Genomic DNA, 21,997 nt, shown 5'->3' with positions numbered 1-21,997 from the left:
AGAAAAGCAGAGATGGGAGGCAGAGCTTAGATGGACTCTACACTGACTTGGCTTACCCAAAACCTGCTTCTCAAAAGATCTCTCACTCAGTCAGCTTTTTTTTTTGCCTTTTTTGTAGAAAGTAAAATGCAAAGGGAGAGGAAATCCCCCATAATGCATCATTAAAAGCCCAGTGAGGTTGCCAGAAGACAATCAACCACACTAATTAAAGGTGTCCTCCGGTGAAATGACCATCCCAATAAAGTCTACACCGAGGCACTGGAGCAGCAGAGACTCTGACCCTTAGAAAACCTCTCTGGATGGCTGCAGCAGCAGCAGGGAGCAGGGGAAGGGAGGGAACGAAGGCCCCCAACTGCCAAGAGTTTGCCAAAGGACAAGACTCGGAGCGAGACGTCATGCTGGGATCTGAATCCAGACCCGGTGACTTCAAAATCTGGGGCCTATGTCACCTGTCTGTGGCAATGCTGTAAGCACGGAAGCAAGTGATCACAAAGAAACAGCCCTACTGTCTGGGGAAATCTCCAAAAAGGGGAGCAACCTGAAAAGAAACTGAGTGATGAAAGGGAACGGCCATCAATGCGCCAGCGTCTGCCACGCTGCCCACGGGCTCTGTCTCTTAGGAAGTTAGAGTCACCCCAGGGAGGAGCAAGCACGGCCGCCCCCGTTTCTGCTCTGTCTCGAGAATGATCTCTGGGACTCAAGGAACCACCTCAAAAATACCACGACAGACAGGATGGGGATTTTCCATTTGGAATCCTTGGCCAAATTTGTCTGAAGTTCTCATTAGACCTGCACAGATTTTAGGGCTGAGGACCAGCGCGTGCATGTTCCCCCCCTCAGCAGGGCACTGTCCCCCCCCTCCTAAAAGGCCAGGACTGGCCGAGAGCCTTCTGAGCCCCCGGCCTCCTCAGAGTCCGTGAAGCTTCTCCTTCCTTCACAGCCTAATGGAGGGTCTAAAGGCTACAAGCATCTGCAGGTCTGAAGGCCCTGTGAACAGCCTCTCTATACATACCCATGTGCACCCCACACCGTGTCCACCCAAAGTTCGTTCAAGCTTGGCTTCCAGTTGACAAAGGCTACACCTCCACATCCAACTCCTTTGTTTTCATGTGAAGCAAACCGAGGCAGAGAAGCTCCATGATTTGCCCCAATCTCCATTACTAGTCAGTATTTGGTCAGGCTCAAACCCAGGTCCCCTGAATGTTCACTCTGCCTCCACCTGCTCCCAGAGAACTTCAGAAAAGAACGTCGCCCTTCGCCTTTACCTTCACCACGTCTCCAGGCTTCGCTTCCAAGTACAACACAAAGCCAACGGTACAAAGCCTTGTGCCCGCTCTAGCAGTGATGGCCCCAGGAGCATCATTCACACTCCGCCCTGGGGGGAGAGGGAGACGGGAAGACCCTGGCAGACACACTAACGCGTGCACACAGACACTTCTTAGATGAGAGGAACTGTGGCCGCTGCGTTGCTACTGGAACGTCCCAGCTAGGCCCTGAAGCCATCAGCTCTCACCGATGAGCAGAGCACAGTAGAAACCAAGCCCCTCTGGGACTGGCACTTGAACCCTAAGACGATTTCTAGCAATACCAAGGAAATCAGAGCCAAATATATGTGGGGTCACCTTGAAGGCCCCCTGAGCAGCCCCGCATCGCCATTGACCCGGCACCTGCTGTCACAGATTCCATCAGACATAGTTCAGAAACAATGATCCTCAGGGCAGACAGGACGGGTCACCAAGACCCATGAGCTGGAGGGGCACCCCCAATACAGTATGTAAGCTCTGTAGCTCCTCAAGAGAGTCAAGAAGGAAGACAAGAGGGGGCCAAGAGAGACCACCAGGAGCCACGCCCTCCACCCATCAATCATGTCTACACTGACCTTCCCCCATGGAGCCCCGCGAGCTCTCTCACCAGGCTCTGGCTGCGGTTCTGGGGGAGGAGCCCCCCCCCTTGGCAGTTGCCCTTTGGCCCTGGCCCCCTGAGAAGATGCTCACCACAGCGAGGTTCTTGTGGAGACCCTTTCATGAAGAGCATGCACGGGGCGGCGTTGGTCAGCTTCTTCAGCCGAAGATTGAGGTCCTCCTTCGTGCGTTCACTGGAGGCCCGGGGAAGAGCACTGCTGGTGACGTGGCGCTCCACCTTCCTGGTCAGCTCAGGGGCGTGGGCGCCATCTAACCGATCCACTTTCTGCGCGTTCTGAAACCCAGAAGGAAGCAATGGCAGAGGAATATGTTCAGTCTGCCACAAAGGCACCCCACCCCCAGCCCCAGGAACAAAACGGGGGCGAGGGCTCAGCGGAAGGAAAGGAAGAGGATCTCTTCGCCAAAAGGGCTAGGGATGACTCCCACACGGAGGGGAAGATGGTTCCCCTCCATATAAAAGCCCACCAGAATGGTGGCTAACCCTAGAGGCCACAAAATCCCAGCTCCTCCAGACCGGGCGGCCAGGCACAAAGCCAGAATTCCAAGAGTTGCAGCCCCTGGATTCCTGGCCACAAGGGTCCTAGCAGAACAAGGACAAGGCCATGGCCCCAAACCACGCCCCCCCGCTCCCAAGCTCAGGACCAGAGGGATGGGGGAGCCTCCCACAAAGGGGCCCCAGCAGCTCTTGTTCAGGAGCAACCCCGGCCAGCCACGGTGGGGAGCTGGCTGAGTCCACTACCAAGAGACAAGGCCCCTGATCCCAAGGAACATGAAGCCAAATGGACAAAGGGGTCTCAGGCTCTCGTTCCTCTTCATCAGGGAGGAGTACCAGAAGCCCAAGGAGTGGGGAGGCCGGCTTGTATCCTCAAACCTCAGTGCCCCACAGCCAAGCCAAGGAAGATGGCGGTTAGGGCTCGAGCTCGGGGTTCAGGGTGAAGAGAAGGGGAAAGGAAAGGTTGGTCTACTCAACAGAGCTCTCCTGGCTGTCTTTAGGCTTACCTTAAAGAACAGGAAGGTCGGGACAGAACTAATTTCATATTTCTCAGACACTTCAGGAACAGCTTCCGCTTCCAACTTGAAAAGAAGAAAAAACAGGAGGGTTTGTATCTCAATCTCACATGTAATGTCCTTTGAAGAATTTTATGTTTTAAAAGAGTTTGGTGCAAAAGTTTACGACACATTTACATTTAAATGAGACTCACTCGAAGGCGCGTGCACAGTGTCAAAACAGGTTCAGAGGGTTTTATTTTGTTGCACATTTCAGAAGATGCCTGGAGGCTTTTGGTGCACTAGTGACCTAGTAAATTTTCAATCATATGCAGCTCCTACTATATTGAAATCCATAAATCACTGACCCCAGTTATGTCATGATTACAGTGCTTATTTTCTGCCCACAGCAATTCTTCCTGTTTGCTCTATTGACTAATTCCGAGAGGCAGTACATCATGACTGACAGCTGCGGCCTTCTGCAAATTATGAAGCAAAAGGAGTATTTCTCCAATAAACTATTGATGTCTGATACATTTTACTTTTAACTCCTGCAAGACTGCTGGACAGCGAGCAGGAAACTTGCTAGGAAATCTGTCTAGGAGTCCATTCACACATTTAAATGTGGACTCAAAGAAAAAACAAAATGGCAGCATCATGATGGATAATTTCATTGAGGCCTCTGAACTATAATGCAATGCAATATCTGAAACGTGGCTGGGAAAACATATTTAGTACTAGAATTTCGAAATTAGAAATTAGAATTCAACTATAGTAAACTACTTTCTGTGGAGGTTTATCAATGGTATGCTTTGAGACAAATTCAAGTACATTATATTTTCCCTCAAAGGACTGCCAATTTAATATAAACTTTTTGAAACCAATAAGAGCCTGCATTAACATTATACCTGCAGGAAATAAAATTTATTGATAAATTATATTGTTAAAAGTTTTTTTTTTAAATATACACTTTTTTCCCCCAAGAATCTGACATTTCCAGGGGACTGAAAATACTATTTTTAGCTAAATCTTTGATTATATTTCTTTTAATGAACCTTGACTATATAATAGAGAAAGAAGAGTAATTTATCTTTTGTTTGTCTCTTTCACCTTGCACACTCCTGGGTTTTCTGACTCTTCTCTGCTTATTGTCTATTTGAGAGGCATTTTTGAATCAAGATTTGCTAACCCCTTCTCTGTGCAGCTTCATACTTCTAATAATCAAAATCCCAATATGAAAATTCTATCAACTTGACACCGCCGATTCAAGTTGACTAATTACTGGAACTCTAAAAGGAGAGACTGCAGAAGCGCTAAGGACGGCAAAAATGGCTGTTCCCAAAGAACTTGTGCTTAGGGAAATTTAGACAACCTTCCCTTGCTTTTGCCTACTTTAGGAGAACAAAGAGTGGCTTCTACAGTGTGAGTTCTTCCTCTACACTGCCATTTTTCCTCCATCCTTTTCATGGAAACTGAAAAGAATGACAAGATGCCACCCAAATGGGATCCTCCAGCAAAGAGGCGACCCCAGCTCCTTGATAAACAATCATCACACTCAGTTAAAAGTTACGAGTGATTTACAATGAAGAGGCCTTTCTTCACCTGAAAAGACAGTCTCTGATCCAGTCCAAAATTTCAATTGGCACAACTATTAGAGAGACTGCAGGAAAACAGACACGGCTTCGCTGTTGGTGATGTGGATTAGTGCCGTTGAGTCTGCAAAAAAGGCTGGAACTCTGCCCCCAAAACTACTGAAATGTATATATCTCTTGAACCAGCAATACCACTACTGGTGTATACACCAATGGACCCATACAACGGTTCCCCCTCCCCCTCCAAAAAAAAAATTATAGCAGTTTGGTTTTTGTTTTTCCTAACAGAGAAAACAGAAACCAAGAAAGTATTCAAGCAGACGGTGAATAAGATAATGAACTTATAGAACGTACATACAACAGAATATGATAAACCACAAAATAAAAATGGGATGATTTAAGAGAAATTTGGACTTGTATGAACTAATGCAAAGTGAAACAAGCAAAGCCAGGAAAAACAAAGAGACAGTACTAACATCATGAACAACAATCAACTTTGAAATATTTAAAGAAGCATAATCAATGCAAGTTCTAACCATCCTAGTCCAGAGGCCTGATGGTCAGGCACATGATCTCCTACTTTGGCTCCACGTACAGAAAGAGAAAGACATTTTTGGACCTGGCAAAGGTTTCAATCTGTTTTGCTCGACAATGTCCATTTGCTACAAGGACTATGGTTTTCTCTTTTTACTGAGAGGCCTCAGGGAAGAAGGGTGCTAACAACAGGATAAAGACAAGAGTGAGGCGAGTGCAAGGGATAATGTTGTAAAAAATTGCCCTGGCATGGATTCTGTCAATACAAAGATATTATTAAATAAAATAAAATTAAAAAAAAAAAAAGACAAAAGTGAGTGAAGAAGCACTTTTTAAAATGCAGAGACACAAGAACTGAAGGAAGCTTAAAAGGAAGAGATGAGGAGAAAAACTTTGAAAGCAACTGGCTGTTATTTATTCCAAGCTTTTTTACTAAACAGTGTTGCCTTTCCCCTATCATCTCTTTGTGTCCCTCTCTTTGGTTTTCTCTAAATTCAGAATTTAAGAATCACTCTCAGCACACTGAGACACCCAAATGGTGTGGTGGATGAAGCTGTGGATGGAGTCAGGAGAGCCTGAATTCAAATGTGGCAAGGACCCTGGGCAGGAGCCTTCCCCTCTCCGACTCAGTTTTCTCTCAGTCTCATTCTCCTAAGGTCCCTTAGCAACGAATCTATAATTTCCAGACATGAGGAAGGTCACATCCAAATAAAGATTCATATTTCAGAGCAGGTACCAATAAACTGATTAGCTTCCAAGTGCTTTTTATGGCAGGAGGAACAGACCAAGTCAAACATATCCTCATGTGTTCATGACAAAGTGATTCACGCAAATTCCGATCAGGCACTAAAGCCAGCAGGGAGAGACTGCCCTACGGTTACACCGGTGCCTAACTTTATGCCTCCATGGCCTAGAAACCCACTGGGGGGCCACAAAGACCGACCCTGAGACTCTTTCAAAGAGCTTTAAACATTGTATCTTGATCGACTTGCTGAGTTTCCAATGTAACCTAATTTCTGTACCCTCTTTGTTCCACCGTTTCCTTGGAAAGCTTGCTAGGTTAAATAATGAAGAGTGATCCCTCAGACACTAATAAAATATAAAGAATCAAGGCTTTAGCACAAATTACAATCCACTAATTTTCTATTGCTGAAATAATCCCCCTTCAAGAGAGTACCTTTATTTGGGAATCATTGCATTATCATGGAGATTTCATCTCTAACTTTCTACATATTAGACTTCGTTCATTTTCATTTTTCTTGATTTATTTTCCTTTGTATTGTTTCTATATTATAAATAGTGGAAGCCAAAATAAAGTTTTTAATATAGTCACACAGTCAAAAAACAATCTGCCTAAAAATAGAAAAGAAAAAGAAAAGCAATGAGGAAATGCCCCCAATTCACTTCACCTTAAGAAGGTGACATTCTGCAGCAAGAAGCTTCCTCTGCATCCCCTTAGAATGCGGCAAACGTGTCCAAAAAGAAACATTTAAAAATAAAATCAATGATGTTAGGGAAGAGAAGCATTGCTTTCAATACCCAGGTTACCAAAATTCACGCAAGCCCCATTAAAACACCAAGGGTATCTACTAATCAATAATTACAAATACTTTTGCCTGGTTCATAAATTGTAAAAAAAAAAAGGTATAATTTTTCCAATGAACTAAACCTGAACTGTACTAAATAGACATTTGTTTAGAATCACTTTTGCCAAAACATTTCCTTATTTAACAAGGTTTCGATAATGAAAACCCCTTCAAAAATAATTTTAACTCCAAGAAAGCTTTAGGTCACCTATCACAATTACTTTCTTACTGTCATTGTTTAAAAAATAAAATAAAATTCTATTGTGGTATGTAAACAAAAATTATATACGAAAACCTAAAGCCAGAAACTAAATAAAAACAAAACTAGACATAAAATAGCCTGTTATAAAGCTAGAATGAGACATGATAGTGGCTTACTTCTATATGAAACATGTGATGAGTTTTTAAGTCTCTTCTTTATGACCTTCTGCTTTCTCCAAGAGGACCTATCCAAGAGGGGTTTCCCAGAACCCCACCCTAAGACGGAGCCTGGGACACTATGTCTTCTATATGTCTCTACAACTGTCTCCTAAATGACAGACATCCAGATGGTTCACAAACATAACCCATCAAGAAAAAGGCCAGCGGTACCTCCCAAAGAGAAGATTTTTGCAGAAAGTCAAGATTTCTATTTCATACTAGAAGCCACAAAGGGAACTAAGGGGATGCTCACTTCTAGCTAATCCTTTCCTCTCCCACTTCTGTGTTGGCCCAGCAGCAGAAGCAATGCAGCCATCCTGCAAAGGTAGGGATCTGTTTAAAAGAAAAGGACCACAGAAGCACCAGTGCTCTTTGCACAAGCTCCTTTATGAAGATGGAGTCAGAAAGCGTGTGAGGGGAACGAAGCAGCAGCTAGTGGGGCATTCTCAAGGAGCAAAAAGCAAAGGCTTTCCCCTCCATACTCTTACTCCTCCTCCCCAGATTCCGTTAGCATCTGCAGAAAACCAAGCCCTCCTCTCCACCTTGCCTAATGCCTGGAATGGCCCTTTGAACACCCTCAGCTCCCAAGGCACTGGCCAGCTGTCTGCTTCCGTGGCCCAATGGCAAGTCAAAGCAAAGAACTCATCATCCCCCACAAGGGCTCTGCTTCTATGGCCCCCAATTCTCAAGTTCCTCACAGATCTCATCTTCCAAATTTAATCCTCTGTCCACTGCCTTCATTCCACCTTACCCAACTGCTTCTCCCAGCCAGCCCCTGACTCCATCCTCCTTTTCTTCTATTCGTCTAGACAACATCATAAGCAACAGAGGACTGAGGGACACCTGTTCAATTATAAATCAGTACATCGGGGTTAAGACCCAGTTTTGACATTCACAAGCTGAGTGGCCACAAACAAGCCTCTTGCAACCTCAAAATGCAGGCTCTCAGAGATGTGGGGCTCAAAGAAGGGGCTCCACAAGCTTGGGAGTCTCGAGTCCATGTCCTCTGCCCATCTTTGGCCCGGCCGGCCTTGCAGTGCCACTATTCCCTATCTCCAAGCTGCTGAACGGTGGAGGAGGGAGTCCTGCACCACAAAGGCAAGCTCTCTCCTTGGCAGAAGCGCCTGCTCCGCTCCTGCCTCCTCCCTAAGGACCAACTCCCATCCTCTCTCACCTCCTATGCAATGGGAAGATCAAGAGCATCTCTGGGGCTGCTCATCCATTTCTCATCTCTTCTCCCCTCCTCCACCCTGGTAGCCTTCCACCTCACCAGGCTCACTTCTACCTGGCCTATTTCCTCTGAGGACTCGCCAACCATTACTCCCCCATTTACCATCTCTCCCTTCTCCTTCCGCTCCGAGGCCTACAAACACACGCAAATCCACTTTCCGTTAAAAACAAAAAACCCACCTCGACTTGGCCATAACAAACCACATCTGCTCTAGAGGAAAGGACACCAGACTTGGAACTGGACAAACGGGGGGTTCAGATTTCATTTCAAACACAGCAAAACTACTTCAACTAATATTCTGTCTCAGTCTTCCCTAAAATAAATTGAGGATAAAAGAATCTGCAATACCCACCTCACAGAGCTGGTGAAAGGACATGCTCGGTCAATGTCTAGGTTTTTGCCAACATGCAAATACTGCACCCCAGCTCGTTATCACTCACAGCCCTCGCCCCATACCCGGCCCCAGGTTACGGCCAACCACAAGAAAGAGCGGGGTCTAGTCACTGACTCCACTTCCTCATTGCCCACTCCTTTTTAGGTCCCTGCTCTCAAGTTTCTGGGGACAGCTGGGTGGTGCAGTGGATAGAGCAGGAGGACCCAAGTCCAAATCCGACCTCAGACACATGGGACCCTATTTTTTAATTTCCTCACCTGTAAAATGAACTGGAAGATATGGCGAATCCTTGTCTGTTAAGGACCATGCCTAAGTGCAAGAACCCTCAGAGCTGTGAATCACAACACACTTGAAGGAAAGGCAAAATAGCCCTTATTCCACAGATGTTGCTTGTGAATTGGGAATGAAATAAATGGGAGGCGGAAGGGAAGAGGAAAGAGGTCAGAGACCGCCCCTGCCTCTCAGTCTCCTTGCATCGTTATCATCCTCTCACAAGAAGGAAAATGTTCTGCTGGGCAGGTAAGTCACCTGCAGCCACTGGCTCCCGGGATCACCTCTCCACTCTCTGTGCGAAGAAAACCCCAAATGAGGGAAGAAGAGTCAAATGGGAATAAAATGACTTAATGGTTCAGGTTTCTGCTCCGCCAGTTATACTAAAACTGTTCTTCTGAAGTTCCCAGTGCAGAGTCCTCTGGTCTTCCTGCCATCTCTCCACCTCTCGGTGCTCAGGCTCATGGCTAGATCCTGCATTCTCCCCCTTCAAAGGATCCCAGAGATGAAGGGAGCTCAGGGCATTTGGGCCAGCTCAACTCGCAAGCAGGATCCCTTCTGCCTCCCCTGCACACATGCTGTCAGCCTTCTGGGGCAGTGCAGGCCATTTCTCAGTTTTAAATGGTCTCCCCCAACAGCCGGTCTCAATTGACCCCTCTGCAACTTCCTCCTCTGGCTCCTGGTTCAGCTAACCAGAAGGGAACCAAACCAGAAAAGTGCCTCCTGGAGCAGAGCCCATTGTCTCCCTTTCCCTGCAGCTGCAGTCCTCTGTGCTAATAGCTGCCTGCTGACCCACCATCTGCTCTGGGGCAGACCCCACAAGGCCAGTTCCTCCCATGGGCTGCCCAAGACCTGTTCACATGGGGAGGCCAGAACATCCCATCGTGCAGGGAGGGGCTGCAGAGGCCAGGTGACCCCCACAGCCTGACTCAGGAAGAGGATTTCTTAAACGCAAGAGTCAAGCTTCCCCCTCGATCTCCACCATGTTGCCTCCCCTGCCTGACCTGACCTCGTGGCCACTCCCCTCGAGGTCTCCCTCGTGCTCCACCTCTGGCGTTCTCAGTTACTGGAGCCGAGGCCAAACCGAACAGCTCTGACACTGACCCGAGGGCGCTGACATCCAGCCCATCTCTCCATTTTCTTTACCATCTCAGCAGAAAAACCGGCTGGATGTCCTGTAAAAACCTAGGGAAACTGCGCCCAAACATACCCGGCATGGAGAACAAAAATGACACTCTTGTGGCTTTTAGAGAACAACACTTTGGCTCCCTTACTCCCCGAATCAGTTCAAGGTTTGACGAGGAACCGAAAGCAAACTGGCCAGTTCCGGTTGGTGGAGCCAACTGGAAATTTTTGAAATTAGATTTTTTTAAAAGGTCAGACAGAATGGGTCCTGACAACCCTGGAGCAGTTCCCCTCACACACAAGAGCACTGCTTCACACGCTTCTGCCTGAGGTTCCCCTGCCAGGTGCAGTCCCGGCCCCCTCTCCCCACCTTCTCCCGGGCTAGCCTCACTCCTCCCAGAAGCACGAGCCTCCTCAGACTGGAAAACCTGTCAGCCCAGTCGCGAGCTCCCTCAGGAGCTCCAGGGCCACTTGGCTCATGTGCTGCTGAACAACTTGAACCACATGCTGGCAGCTCTCAACGAGTCCAAAATAAAGTCCCGGCAGTACCTCCCCCCCATGTAACCCCACCTTCTAAGGTCCCTTTTCCCCAGGGAGGCCCCACCATCCTTAGCCACCCAGCAAACACCCAGTGGGGATCCCAGCTGGAACCGAGCCCTGTTACAGCTGCCTCTGTATCACCTCTTGGGGAACATACTGTCTGTAAGGACCAGATTGAGGTTTTATGCCACAAGGAGGATTAGCCTCGTGCTGGCTGGAGCCAGGGCACAGGGCTGGGGCACAAGTCACAGGGAAAGCCCCCAGAGTGCACAGGGCAGCGGGCTGCCTTGAAGAGTGGAGGAAAGCAGCTCAGGAGGACTCAGTTACCAGGCCTGTGCTGCTTTCCAGGAGGGCCTTCTGACCCACAAAGTCTGTCCTTGCTTCCCTGCCCTTGAGCACAGGCCCTGCAGACACAGAGGGCAGCTACTGCTTCTCGGCAGATCTCGTCTACCATCCTGTACAGCTGGCATCCTGCCTTCATCTCTCCCCTCTTGAGCCTGACCCTTCCCTTTATCAAAAGAGCCCTCCTAAGAAAAAGATCTGAAGCCACTTTTTCATGACTATAGATAGCTTTAATTTCTCCGTCTGGAAACTGCTTGTTCATATCCTATGGCTCACAACAGTACAGAATGACTGAGGTCAGGAGCCACTTCATTTTGATCTTGATCCCTCCGGCACCTGGCACAGCATAGGGCACCTAAAAGGCGCCTCTCAATGTTTGTTGTACTGAACTCGGAGAGGAGATGCGGCCCAAGTCAGGTGTGTCGGAGTCCCGGAGGCACTTTTCTCTACCGTTCGGTACGTGCTCCGCAAGCAGAACCAGTAGGTAAAACATCATCCTGGGTCCCTTGGAGTGTCTGTAGCTATGCTACCCATGAGCCAGGGACAGCTATAAGAACCGAGCTCAACGCGAGAGGTTCCATTCATCCGGCTGTGTATCTGCAGACAAGTCCAACTCTCTCCCTGAACGTGTCTCTCCAAAATCAAGGGACAAAACTCTCCGGAAAGCCTGTGGCAGTCCCAGCATTACCCCTGAAACAGTGCTGGCTGTAATTTATTGGGTCACAGCTTTGAATGTGAGAGACAACAGCTCTCTTCACTGGGGCCAACATGTAGTTGTTTTATGCCTGATCACTGTAGGCCATTTTCTTGCTACGTTGATGCAGTAACAGGACAGGCTCAAATCCATTTTACCAACATATCCTTCACTCCTTTTCTATTTTAATATAGACACTGCCAGCCAGGATGAGAGCCACACAGAGCTATTCCATACAAAACATTTTTCCCAAAACTTGTAATATTATAAATCACTTAAAAAAAAAAGATTATATTCTATAAGAAACAATCAACAGGATGATTTCAGAAAAGTTTGGAGAGACTTACATGAACTGATGCTAAGTGTAGTGATAGAACCAAGAGAACACTGTGTGTAACAACAAGATTATGTGATGATCAATTCTGATGGACGTGGCTTCTTTGAACAATGAGGTGATTGGTCAATTCCAATAGACTTGTGATGGAGAGAGCGATCTACAACTAGAGAGAGGGCTATCGGGGCAGAATGTGAATTACAACATGGTATTCTCACCTTTTTTGTTGTTTGCTGGGGTTTTTCCCCTTGTTTTTTCTTGTGCAGCATGATAAATATGGAAATATGTTTAGAAGAATTATACACGTTTAACCTGTACTGAATTACTTGCTATCAAGGGGAGGGGAATGGGGGGGGGGGGGGGGGAGGGGGGAGGAAAGGAAGGGAGAAAATTTGGAACATGAGGTTTTACAAGAGTGAATGTTGAACACTATCTTTATGTGTATTTTGAAAATCAAAAGCTATTACTAAAAAAAAGACTATAAATCGCTTAGATGAAAAACAGTCACTTAAGACTATATCTAAAGCCAACATCACTATGGTCCTTATTCCTATGGAGAGCCAAAAGGCACTTCCTCAATATCCCTTGAACTCTGTGCTACTATAAAACAACTAAGACAGCTAAAGACAAAAAGCCAATTCCCGTCCCTCTGAGAATCTTCTGGCTACCACAATCAAAACTGAGGTCAAAGTCCAGGATCACTAAGACCCATGGGGCCTAAAACCTCAGGACGACTTTTCTGAACAAGTAAAATCTGGGAGTATCATTTTCTCTCCTAAAACAACCAGCTTCTTACTATGGGGAACTTAAACTGGAGGAGAGGAAAAGAAAAAGGGAAGAGAAAAAAGATGTCTCTCCCTCTCTATCCCTGGGGGAACTAAACCAAAAAAAGTACCACAAAAGTTTAAAAAAAAAAAAAAAAACATAGTATCCATGAAACCAGATCCTAAACTAAACCTGGCATAAATCTCTCATATGCAACCAGAACTACTGCAATGGCCCCTTATAATTTCTTCTCCACTGACCTGGTCCCCACATCCTCATCAGAAAAATCTGCTCACATCTCCCAAATAGGCAAGGAAGTGAGCACACACACAACCACGAGCCCCCATCTGCGCCTCAGTCGCCCCGACACTCCCGTTGAGTGACATCTCCATGAAGCCACTGAGACAGCCATGAAGACAAAGGCTCTCTAGGTCACCACATACCAGCCACAGGTTAGTCCAGGTCACTTCTGAGCAAATGAGCAGAACACAAGCAGACCCACTATGTGCCCCTTTGGCTACATCCAGTCTAGTGGTCTCGGGTCAGTAATTGTCCTTCTCCTTCCCTTCCGGTTCAGAACTCTGCTGAGCAGATGTGCAAAATGAAGCTACTGACTTCAGACACAGTGGACTTTCATCCTTGACTCCATGTCCGGGCCCTAGTCCAAATCATGCTTTTCCTGTCCAGAAGAGGGATTTCACTCTAAAGAGAAGTCACCTGCTGCCAAGACCATCAGCCTGTGCTCTGCAACCCCAAGCCTTCCAAAGCTGCTCCCAAGTCAAGAGACATGAATGCCATCTGGCCAGTTCTGTGGCTCTCTCTCGACTGTCTGAAGATTTCTCTAGCTCAGCCCTGTGAAAGCTGCGTCCTGGCGAAAAGCAAATCAATACTTATTTTAAGGGCTGATCTGGCTCTTGGGATTCCATCTTCTCTCTTCTGAAACGCCTAATTTCAGTTATCAGCAGAACAAGCCGCAGGCAGAGATGCTCCACATCCTGGAAAGAACGCTGCACCTGATCTTCCTATCCACCCATGGACATCGCATCGCAGGGACACACCTGGAGCCAGCCCTGATGATTCAGCTGGCATGTGGCTGCCTAAAGTATCCAACTTCGAGGCCTTTCTTTTAACGACAATGGCTCTAAACGGATGCCCTTTTTCCCAATGACATTCATGACCCTTGGGACATAGGATGCTGTGATATCCTCAGAGGAGAAAGAACCATGACCATCAGTGGGAAGGGCCTTGCAACTAATCTTCTGATGGCCATTCTCTTGCTGTAACATATTCTTCCACCCTTCTGATCCAGGTTTGGATCCTCTTCTGCTCTTCAATGCAGGAAGACCCATTCTAATGTCAGGGCAATGAGACTGACCCTTGCCCTTCACTGAGTTTCCCAGGTGCCAATCATTTTACTTACATTTTCTCTATTGATTTTTGCAGCCATCTTCATGAGGAGTTAGGAGAAAGACGATTAACGTTTTACGAATGAGAAAATTCAGGACATGCTGGAGGGTGAAACTCTTGCTTTGGGGTTCCAAACAAATAACAAAACATATTATAAAGAATGAAAAAATAGAACAGAGTATGAAACATCTCATAAGAAAAATGACAGATGTGAAGATCAGATCAAGAAAACAGAAGCATTGGACTGTCTGAAAGCTGTGACCTAAAAAAAAGAACCTTGACCCAAAAGAGCAAGAAATGATCCCAGAAAATTGTCCTGGAGTGATTGAACATGAGGAGAAAGTAGACATGGAAAAAAATTCACCAATCACCACCTCAACTAGAAGATAGGAAAATCATTGCCAAATTTCAAAACCACCAGATCAAAGAAAAATTTGCAAGAAAAAAGACAAAAGCAATTCAAATATTCTGAAGCTACAATTAGAATTGTACAAGATTTATCAGTAGCCACAATAAAAGATCATAATACCTGACAATCAAAAGAACTAGGCATGCAGCCAAAAATACCATATCCAACAAAATTATCTGTAATGAGAAAATTCAGGGTCCAGTTTGGAGTTTTACCCAAACTCACCCAGTTTGGAGCAGAGTAGATTAAGGTCCATTTAACTTTGCCATGTTGCCATTCACAAGGACTGAAGAAAATGTCAGGCCTTTTGTGCCAGCCTAGGATTCATTTATTTATTTAAACTTGAAATGTAGATGTTTATTTTTTTATTAAGAATACCAAATAGTGACCAAAATCATTCAAATATTTTAAGAATTTAAAAGTATTTTAGTAGTAAAAAATGAAGTATTTCAGAGTATTTGATAATAGATGTGTCTGAGAAAGGTGCTATGGTGAAGTCAGTAGGCAAAGCCATGAACACCCAAATAAGCTTTAGCAAGAGTCATACGTCTTCCCTGGACCTCAGTTACCACATCACGAAAGGATGCAAAGTGGCTTGTTTGTCACCTCATTTCAGCATCTTGCTTTTCTGTAGCTTAGGCCAGAGCATTACAAGCAGGTATAAATGCAACTGCAGTCAAAGCAAAAAGAAATAAAATGAAAGGGATGGACTAGATAATCTCTAAGGTCCTTTCCAGCTCAATGACTCTTCTTTCTTTCTTTTTTTTTGCTTGAGGCAATTGGGGTTAAGTGATATACTCGTATTAAGGTTCTGAGGCCAGATTTGAACTCAGGTTTTCCTGACTTCAGGGCTGGTGCTCTACTCACTACGCCACCTTGCTGCCCCTCAATGACCCTTCTGAGGTGTTTTGTAAGCATCTGAATGAAAGGTGCTCTCATCTCATTTCCCATTAATCCTCCAAAAGGAGCAGAGGATATGGTCTAATTAAAATAAAATTTATCTTTTCAAAATCCAAGCATATTAGGTATCTATCAACTGAGGAATAGCAGTGAGCAAACTTTAGATTCCCTCCCGATTTATATGTAGATTGCTGTAAGAAATATATCTCTATATAGCAATCTACGTGTAAATTGCTATAAGAAATGACAAGCAGGATTTCAGGAAAACCAGAAGAACACTGTACACATAATAGCGAGGTTGTAACGATGATCAACTATGTAAAACTTAGCTCTTCTCAGCAACACAATGATCTAAGACGATTCTAAAGGCTCCATGATGAAAAGTGCCTTCCTATGGACTGAGTGCAGACTGAAACATTCTTTTTTAACCTTTTCTTTTGCAGCATGGCTCATTTCTATATTACATGGAAATATGTTTTACACGAGCTAACTCATGTAACTGATACCAAATTCCTTGTCTTCTCAAGAAGAGAGAAAGATCAGGAGAAACAGGGAATTTGGAACTCAACATTTTAACAATGAATTTTTAAACTAAATTTTACATGTAATTAAGGAAATATTTCACAGGATAAACATATATTGAAAAAAAATCAAACCACATACAGCAAAATATATTGTTAATTATTTAAAATACTACCTTATCATTTATTACAAAATGAAATCACTTAAAAGTCCACCAAAAAACTTTCAGAATAAAAATAAAAAATAGGAGCGCCTAATCCAAAGCCGGGTTCAAACCTGGCTCTGTTACTAAGTGACGTCCGATGAGTCACACAACATGCGCTGGCCTCAGTCTTCCTATGTAAGAGAAGGCTGGACGAGGGTCCCGGATGATTCTAAGGCAATATTTATGAATGTGTGACCGTAGTACTGCCAATGAAGCTATCACTGCCCTTCCCAAAAGATCACATGAAGCTCAGAAGGAATGTAATTTTGACTCATGCATGATATGAGCTAGATCCCAGAATCCCTCTGAATCCCAGAAAGTCTCAAAAAGAGAGAATTGTTTTCAAATGACCTGCAGTAGCTAAAATGTTAACTTTGCTTATACAGCCCCTCAATCTAAGAAATGCAGATTCTCCCTCAAACACACTACCTTCCATTTGTTCACTGCCCCAGAACATCTCAGATCAAACACAACCTCCGTTACCTAATGCCACAAAGGCTACAATTTGTCCTTGAGAACTCCCGACGAAAAAAATAAATAAATAATAAGGCAAATGGAGAATTTCAGGAAAGTCCTGAATCATGAAAGGATTTCCCAATCCACTCTAGGTGTCTTCACTCAAGTCACGGCAGACCAAGCCAGGCCCCAACTACTGCCAGGTTCCTTATCGGGAGCTCAGGTGACAGAAATGAAAAGGAAGCCTTCACAAAGCCCTAAAGCACCTCAACAGCTTCAAATCTTACAGCTAAGGTGAGCCAGCATTGAGCAGGTAATTCTGTCTTCACTCTAAATAAATCATGGGGCAAGCAGCCAGTTACTTAAACCAGTAACATGATTCCCGTCAAAACTGACTTCGAACAATTACCTCTATCTTGATTAATCCCAGGATTGAAACAATTAATCATTAATCTCACTTGTAATCATTATCTTTTAGCACAAGCTAAACAAGCGGTTATAATGTTACACCTTCTAGTATTATATCAGGCACTGTCGAGTTACAGTCTAAAGTCACATTAGCTCTTTTATTACTGTTTTCCATATTCCTATCAAAACTTTTAAAAGCTCACAGCTCTAAAACTGGGTTGTCAAATGTAGATCTGTATCAGCTGCAGAGTTCAGTTTATTCTTTAGAAAGCAAAAAAATGCCTATAAAAAAAATGCATGCATGTTGTATATAATTCATAGATTGGCTGTTTCTATGTACAAAATGGAAATCAGATAGGTGAGTGTGTTCATACACACAGTGTGTGTGTGAGTGTGTGTAAGTGTGAACAAACATTAACTTTGTGCCAGACTCTGTGCTAAACACTGGGTTTACAAAAAGTGGCAAAAACAGTCTTGCCCCCAAGGAGTTTACAATCTAATAGGGGAGACAATAAGCAAATAAAGCAAGGTCTACATTGGATAAATGAGTGAGAATTAATGGAGGGAAAGTACCAGAATTAAGAAGGATTAAGGGAGGCTTCCGGCAGAAGGTAGGCTCTTAGCTGGGATTTAAAGGAAGGCGGAGAGTGCAATCAAAGAGAAAGAGCATTCCAGGCAGTTGGGGAATAAAGTGTAAGAAGCTTGGAAAGGGAAAGGGGGAAAGGCTATGAAGGTCTTTTATACCAGAGGGGAGGAGAGAGAGGTAGGTTAGTGTCTATGTGGGGAGTTGTGGGGGGTAGAGGGAAGGAGTATGGAGTGAGGTGTACATGAACTCTATAGATGAAAAAAGCTAAAATTGTCTAATCCTTCCCACTCTATTTGGAATCCACTGAATCCCTGAACCAAACGTTGACTGCTCTCTCCTTGGGCTGCATCTGTCACCCACTAAAAATTCACTTCCAAGACCCTCAAAATGGGGAGCGGGATCTCCAAGTGGCTTCAACCAGTAGCAACGACACTAACAATTATACTTTTTTTTTTTCTATAAAGCCAAATCTTTGAGGGAAAATGAATTAAGAGTTACAACTCTCCCAAAGGCAGCACACCTTCACAAATGCCACTTGTGGATTCTCCTTGGCCAATTCCGCCATGACGTCATTCATCTGTGCGCACTGGGGAGCCCATGGGGCCCAGAAGTGGATGACAACCAGGGACCTGCAAACCAAAATAGAGATTTTTTAAAATATGCATTAAAATAGTTTTTAAAGATAGACTTCTCCAAATGCAGAAGCGTCAGTCCACGAGCATTTGTTAAGCCCATGCTGACCCCTGGAAACAAAAAGACAAAAGCCATTCTCAGTAAAACTTGGAGGGGGAAGGGGAAGGTGGAGGGTGACAGGGTTAGGGGGAAGGGGGAGGAAGAGAACAGGCAAACAGTTCTGTGCTGAAGAGCTCGTTTAGGACAAGTCCCAAGAAAATCTTCAAGAAGCCCTGGGGCAGGAAGGTGGTTCATGAAAGGCTTCTTGTGGAAAGTGGGGTTTAACACCCATTTGATGGGAGCCAGGGAGGCCAGGAAGCCAAGGGAGAAGATTTGGAAGGGGAGGCAGCCAGACAAGAGATCAAGTCTCTGGTTCCAAAAGGCCAATGTCACTGGAAGGCAGAGTAAGGGTCTATCTGGCCAAGATCTTCAGTCGGGAGGGAGGAGACTCGGGAAGGATTATCCAAACCCTGGGGCATCACTGAGAAGCCCCACCCTCCAAAAGACACCTGAAGGTCAGAGTCCCCAATGCTGCTTTTGGGAAGGAAAAGGGGACCCGACTGCCTGTGCTGGGAGAGGACTCCCACCAGGCAGACCCTGGGAGGCTGAGACAGTGGTTCCGGGGGAAACATTGTGACAGACATTCGCCACAATTGAGAAACTGTTTCCAAAAGAAGCCCCAAACTCTAAATCCTGCCCACCACCTCTCCCAGCTTCAAGACAAACCTAGGAACAAAGCCAGTCTCCAGCATTCCCCCTGAAGAGGGCCCCCAAAAAGGGGGTGAAGGATCCTTTCCACTGAGCCCAACTCCAAAAGGGAGTGGGGAGCTGCTGCTGGCACCCACGGGGTTCCATCACTTTGTCACCGGCCTCAGTTTCCTCACTTAAAAAAGAGGGGATTGGACAAGATGGCTTCTAAAGCCCTTCAAGTTTTCAAACTGAGGCAAGAAGCAATTCAGGGGGCTGTGTTTAAAGCGATTCGGAAGTCGGTAATGATAATTGGGAATGGTTTCCGTTCAGACTCTGGGTACGGGAAAATTCACACCGCTGGAGCCCCTTGGTCCCCAAAGTGGCGATGCAGCCGCTGATAGTCCTGGAGACATGCAAGCAGCTCTCTCAGCCCTCGACCTCTCAGCAAAGGTCACCGGCTGGAAAACCTCCATGGAAAAGCCTGGATTCACATGGAAGTTTAAGGCAAAAAGGAAGGCGACAACGAAGGATTTTCCCAAGGCATCAGATGCCATCTCCTCTCCAAAGAGGCATAAGGGCACCTGTTCCCCTGCCAAGAGCCCCGCGCTCCAATCCACTAGCCTCAGTGGTTCAGGGAGGAGCAAAAAACGCCCAGATGAGTCCGGCCGGCACCACTCCAGAACTACCACTCTCAGCAGCGCTCATTGGGGACACTGCCCCGGCACAGCCACACTGTGAAGCAGCGCCCAAAGAGCAGAGCATCCCGGCACCCCGAGGGGTCAGCAAGGCCCCCGGCAGCTCCCAAAGGGCAGAGCATCCCGGCACCCCGAGGGGTCCGCAAGGTCACAAATAGCTCCCAAAGGGCCCCCCCAGGGGTCCGCAAGGCCCCCGGCAGCTCCCGAAGGGCAGAGCATCCAGGACCCCTGGGAGGGAGCTAGGGGGTCCCAGAAGCTGGGCCAAGTGGACGCTGGCTGAGCCTCCTGACCTTCAGGGGGACAGGGCGAACCATGCCCACAGCTCTTGCTAGGCGCTCCTCAGCTCCCCAGAGCTCCTGAAGCCATCACCGGCTTCTGCCCTCCTCGGAGACCTGGGGTACCTCCCCCCCATTAGCTCAGGGCAGCGTGGGAGCAGGTGCCACCTGATGCCCACACAGGCGGGGGCACTGAGGGGGCCAGGGAGTCTCTGGAAGTTCCCCCGACACGTGGGGAAGGGGAGGGCAGAATGGAGGAGAGCCCCTGGACAAAAACGAGGAGGTCTCCGCCCTGCCTCTCAGACACTTTGCTGACCCCTCCCCCACCCAGAGCCAGACACTAGGGGGCCGCGGGGGGGGGGGGGGGGCTATGTGCCCTGGTGCCCCCCGTTTTCCAGAGCCCCAAATCCCTGGGTCCCCACACGGGGGCTCCAGCCTCAGTTTCCTCCTCTGTAAAATGAGGGGACGGATGCCCCACCCCAACTTCTTCAGAGAAGAATTCTGCTCCCCCTCTCTAAGTCAGACCTATCCCAGCTAACCGGCCTCATTTAACCGCTTCCCCCCAACAGCTCGGCCGAGAAAGGAGAGGCGGGAGCTGCCGCGGGACCCCAGGCCTGAGCATCTGGCTCCCTCAGGAGGTAGTGAGCTGCCCGTCCTCGCATCCTTCGCTCAGGGCCAGGGTGACCGATCGTACCTCCACCGGGGGTTCTATCTTTAACACCCGCCCCCCTTCCCCCGCGGGCATAGAGGCCTGAAGGAGGAGGGGCCGGGGCCTCAGGAAGTAGTGAGCTCCCCGGCATGGGCAGGCTTCGGCCGGGCCTGGATGACCGCACGCTGGGGACGCATTCTGAAGGCCCGGGCCTCGGGTGACCTGCCCCGGACTTTCGGGTTCTCGGAGCCCCCCGCCCCGTCCCGGCCGCCAGCTCCTCGTGGCCTCAGTTTCCCCCTCTGTGGAATGGGGCCCCGGCCGGCTGCCCGTACCTGGCCCGGAGACGCAGCAGCTCATCGAACTGCTCGCGGGACGTGACCTCCAGCAAAGCTCCGGGCTGGACCCCGGCTTCGGGTCCCGGCCCGGGCCCTGCCCCGACCCCCGCCGCCACCTCGGCTCCCGCCGCCGCCGCCCCGGACGCCATGCTGCCCACCGCCCGCGCGCCCCAACACCGCCGCCGTCAGGCAGGAGCAATAGAGCGCAGTCCACGGCTCCGCCTCCGACCAGGAGGCCGCGACGAGCGCCGAGCGCCGAGATACGACTGCGCAAGCGGGAAAGCAGGCTCGCGAAGCGCGAGAGCGCTGAAGCTGACAACCCGAGAGACCACGCCCCCCCCAGCCCCAGCCGACGCTGGTATTGGATAAGCTAGAGGTAGACAGATAAGGTTCCGCCTCTTCCGTCTTTAAGACCCGCACAGTCCTCCAGCTCCAGGATAGGCCGTGATTGGGTCTCCGAGGTGGAACCAGAGGAAGGAAAAGAAGGTAGATCAAGAGGTCGAGAGAGGCCACGCCCCCTCCCCTCCATTCCATCTACAGGCTCCAGATGAGGCTGTGATTGGACCACCTAGAGGCAAAAGGGGAGGAGTTTGCCTCGTCCGACACTGGAAGGGATATAATGGACAGCAGACTGCGAGGTCAAAGGGAGAAAGGGAAGTCAAGGGAGGCTCCGCCCCAATCTCTTCCACCCTGCCCCTCCCCTCCGGACTCTGGTTATCCTGGCGCAGGCGCAGAGGAGCCGTGGGAGTGTAGTTCCTAAGACTGAATACTGCTCTCGAGAGGGTTCCGAACCCCGGGTTCAAGGGCCCGGAAAGAGCTTTCCTAAGGTGAAATCGAGGAGACCGGCTTCCTCGAGAGGTGCCCGCCCACTTTACTGATGCACCAGTCAAGGCTGGGACACGGAAGTGACTTCACAGGGTCCTAGGATCGCGCGTTCGACCCAATCCCTTTTTTACATTTGAGGAAACTGAGGCTTCTGGAACCCAGCACCCGTTCCTCCTCCCCCCTCCCCCACAATGGGTCACGAGTAGCCATGCTGCCCTAGTGCCCCC

At 47.7% G+C, this 21,997-nt stretch overlaps 1 protein-coding gene across 1 annotated transcript in view; it reads right to left on the bottom strand.

Annotated features, from left to right (window-relative positions):
• The window catches only part of GLRX3 (glutaredoxin 3), a 32,911-nt gene extending 11,802 nt beyond the window's left edge, over nucleotides 1-21,109 (bottom strand). Inside the window, exons 1-4 of the mRNA XM_051982731.1 lie at nucleotides 20,943-21,109; nucleotides 18,150-18,258; nucleotides 2,922-2,996; nucleotides 1,995-2,196 (exon numbers count right to left, since the gene is read on the bottom strand). Of these exons, the coding sequence (XP_051838691.1) occupies nucleotides 1,995-2,196; nucleotides 2,922-2,996; nucleotides 18,150-18,258; nucleotides 20,943-21,094 (538 nt within the window). The 5' untranslated portion in view covers nucleotides 21,095-21,109. The remainder of the gene's footprint in view (nucleotides 1-1,994; nucleotides 2,197-2,921; nucleotides 2,997-18,149; nucleotides 18,259-20,942) is intronic.
• Nucleotides 21,110-21,997: the final 888 nt, after the last annotated feature.

This window comes from Antechinus flavipes, chromosome 2 (genome assembly GCF_016432865.1).
Source record: "Antechinus flavipes isolate AdamAnt ecotype Samford, QLD, Australia chromosome 2, AdamAnt_v2, whole genome shotgun sequence".
Taxonomy (NCBI): domain Eukaryota; kingdom Metazoa; phylum Chordata; class Mammalia; order Dasyuromorphia; family Dasyuridae; genus Antechinus; species Antechinus flavipes.
The sequence above is the reverse complement of the archived record's forward strand: the minus strand, read 5'-3'. Positions and strand labels throughout refer to the sequence as shown.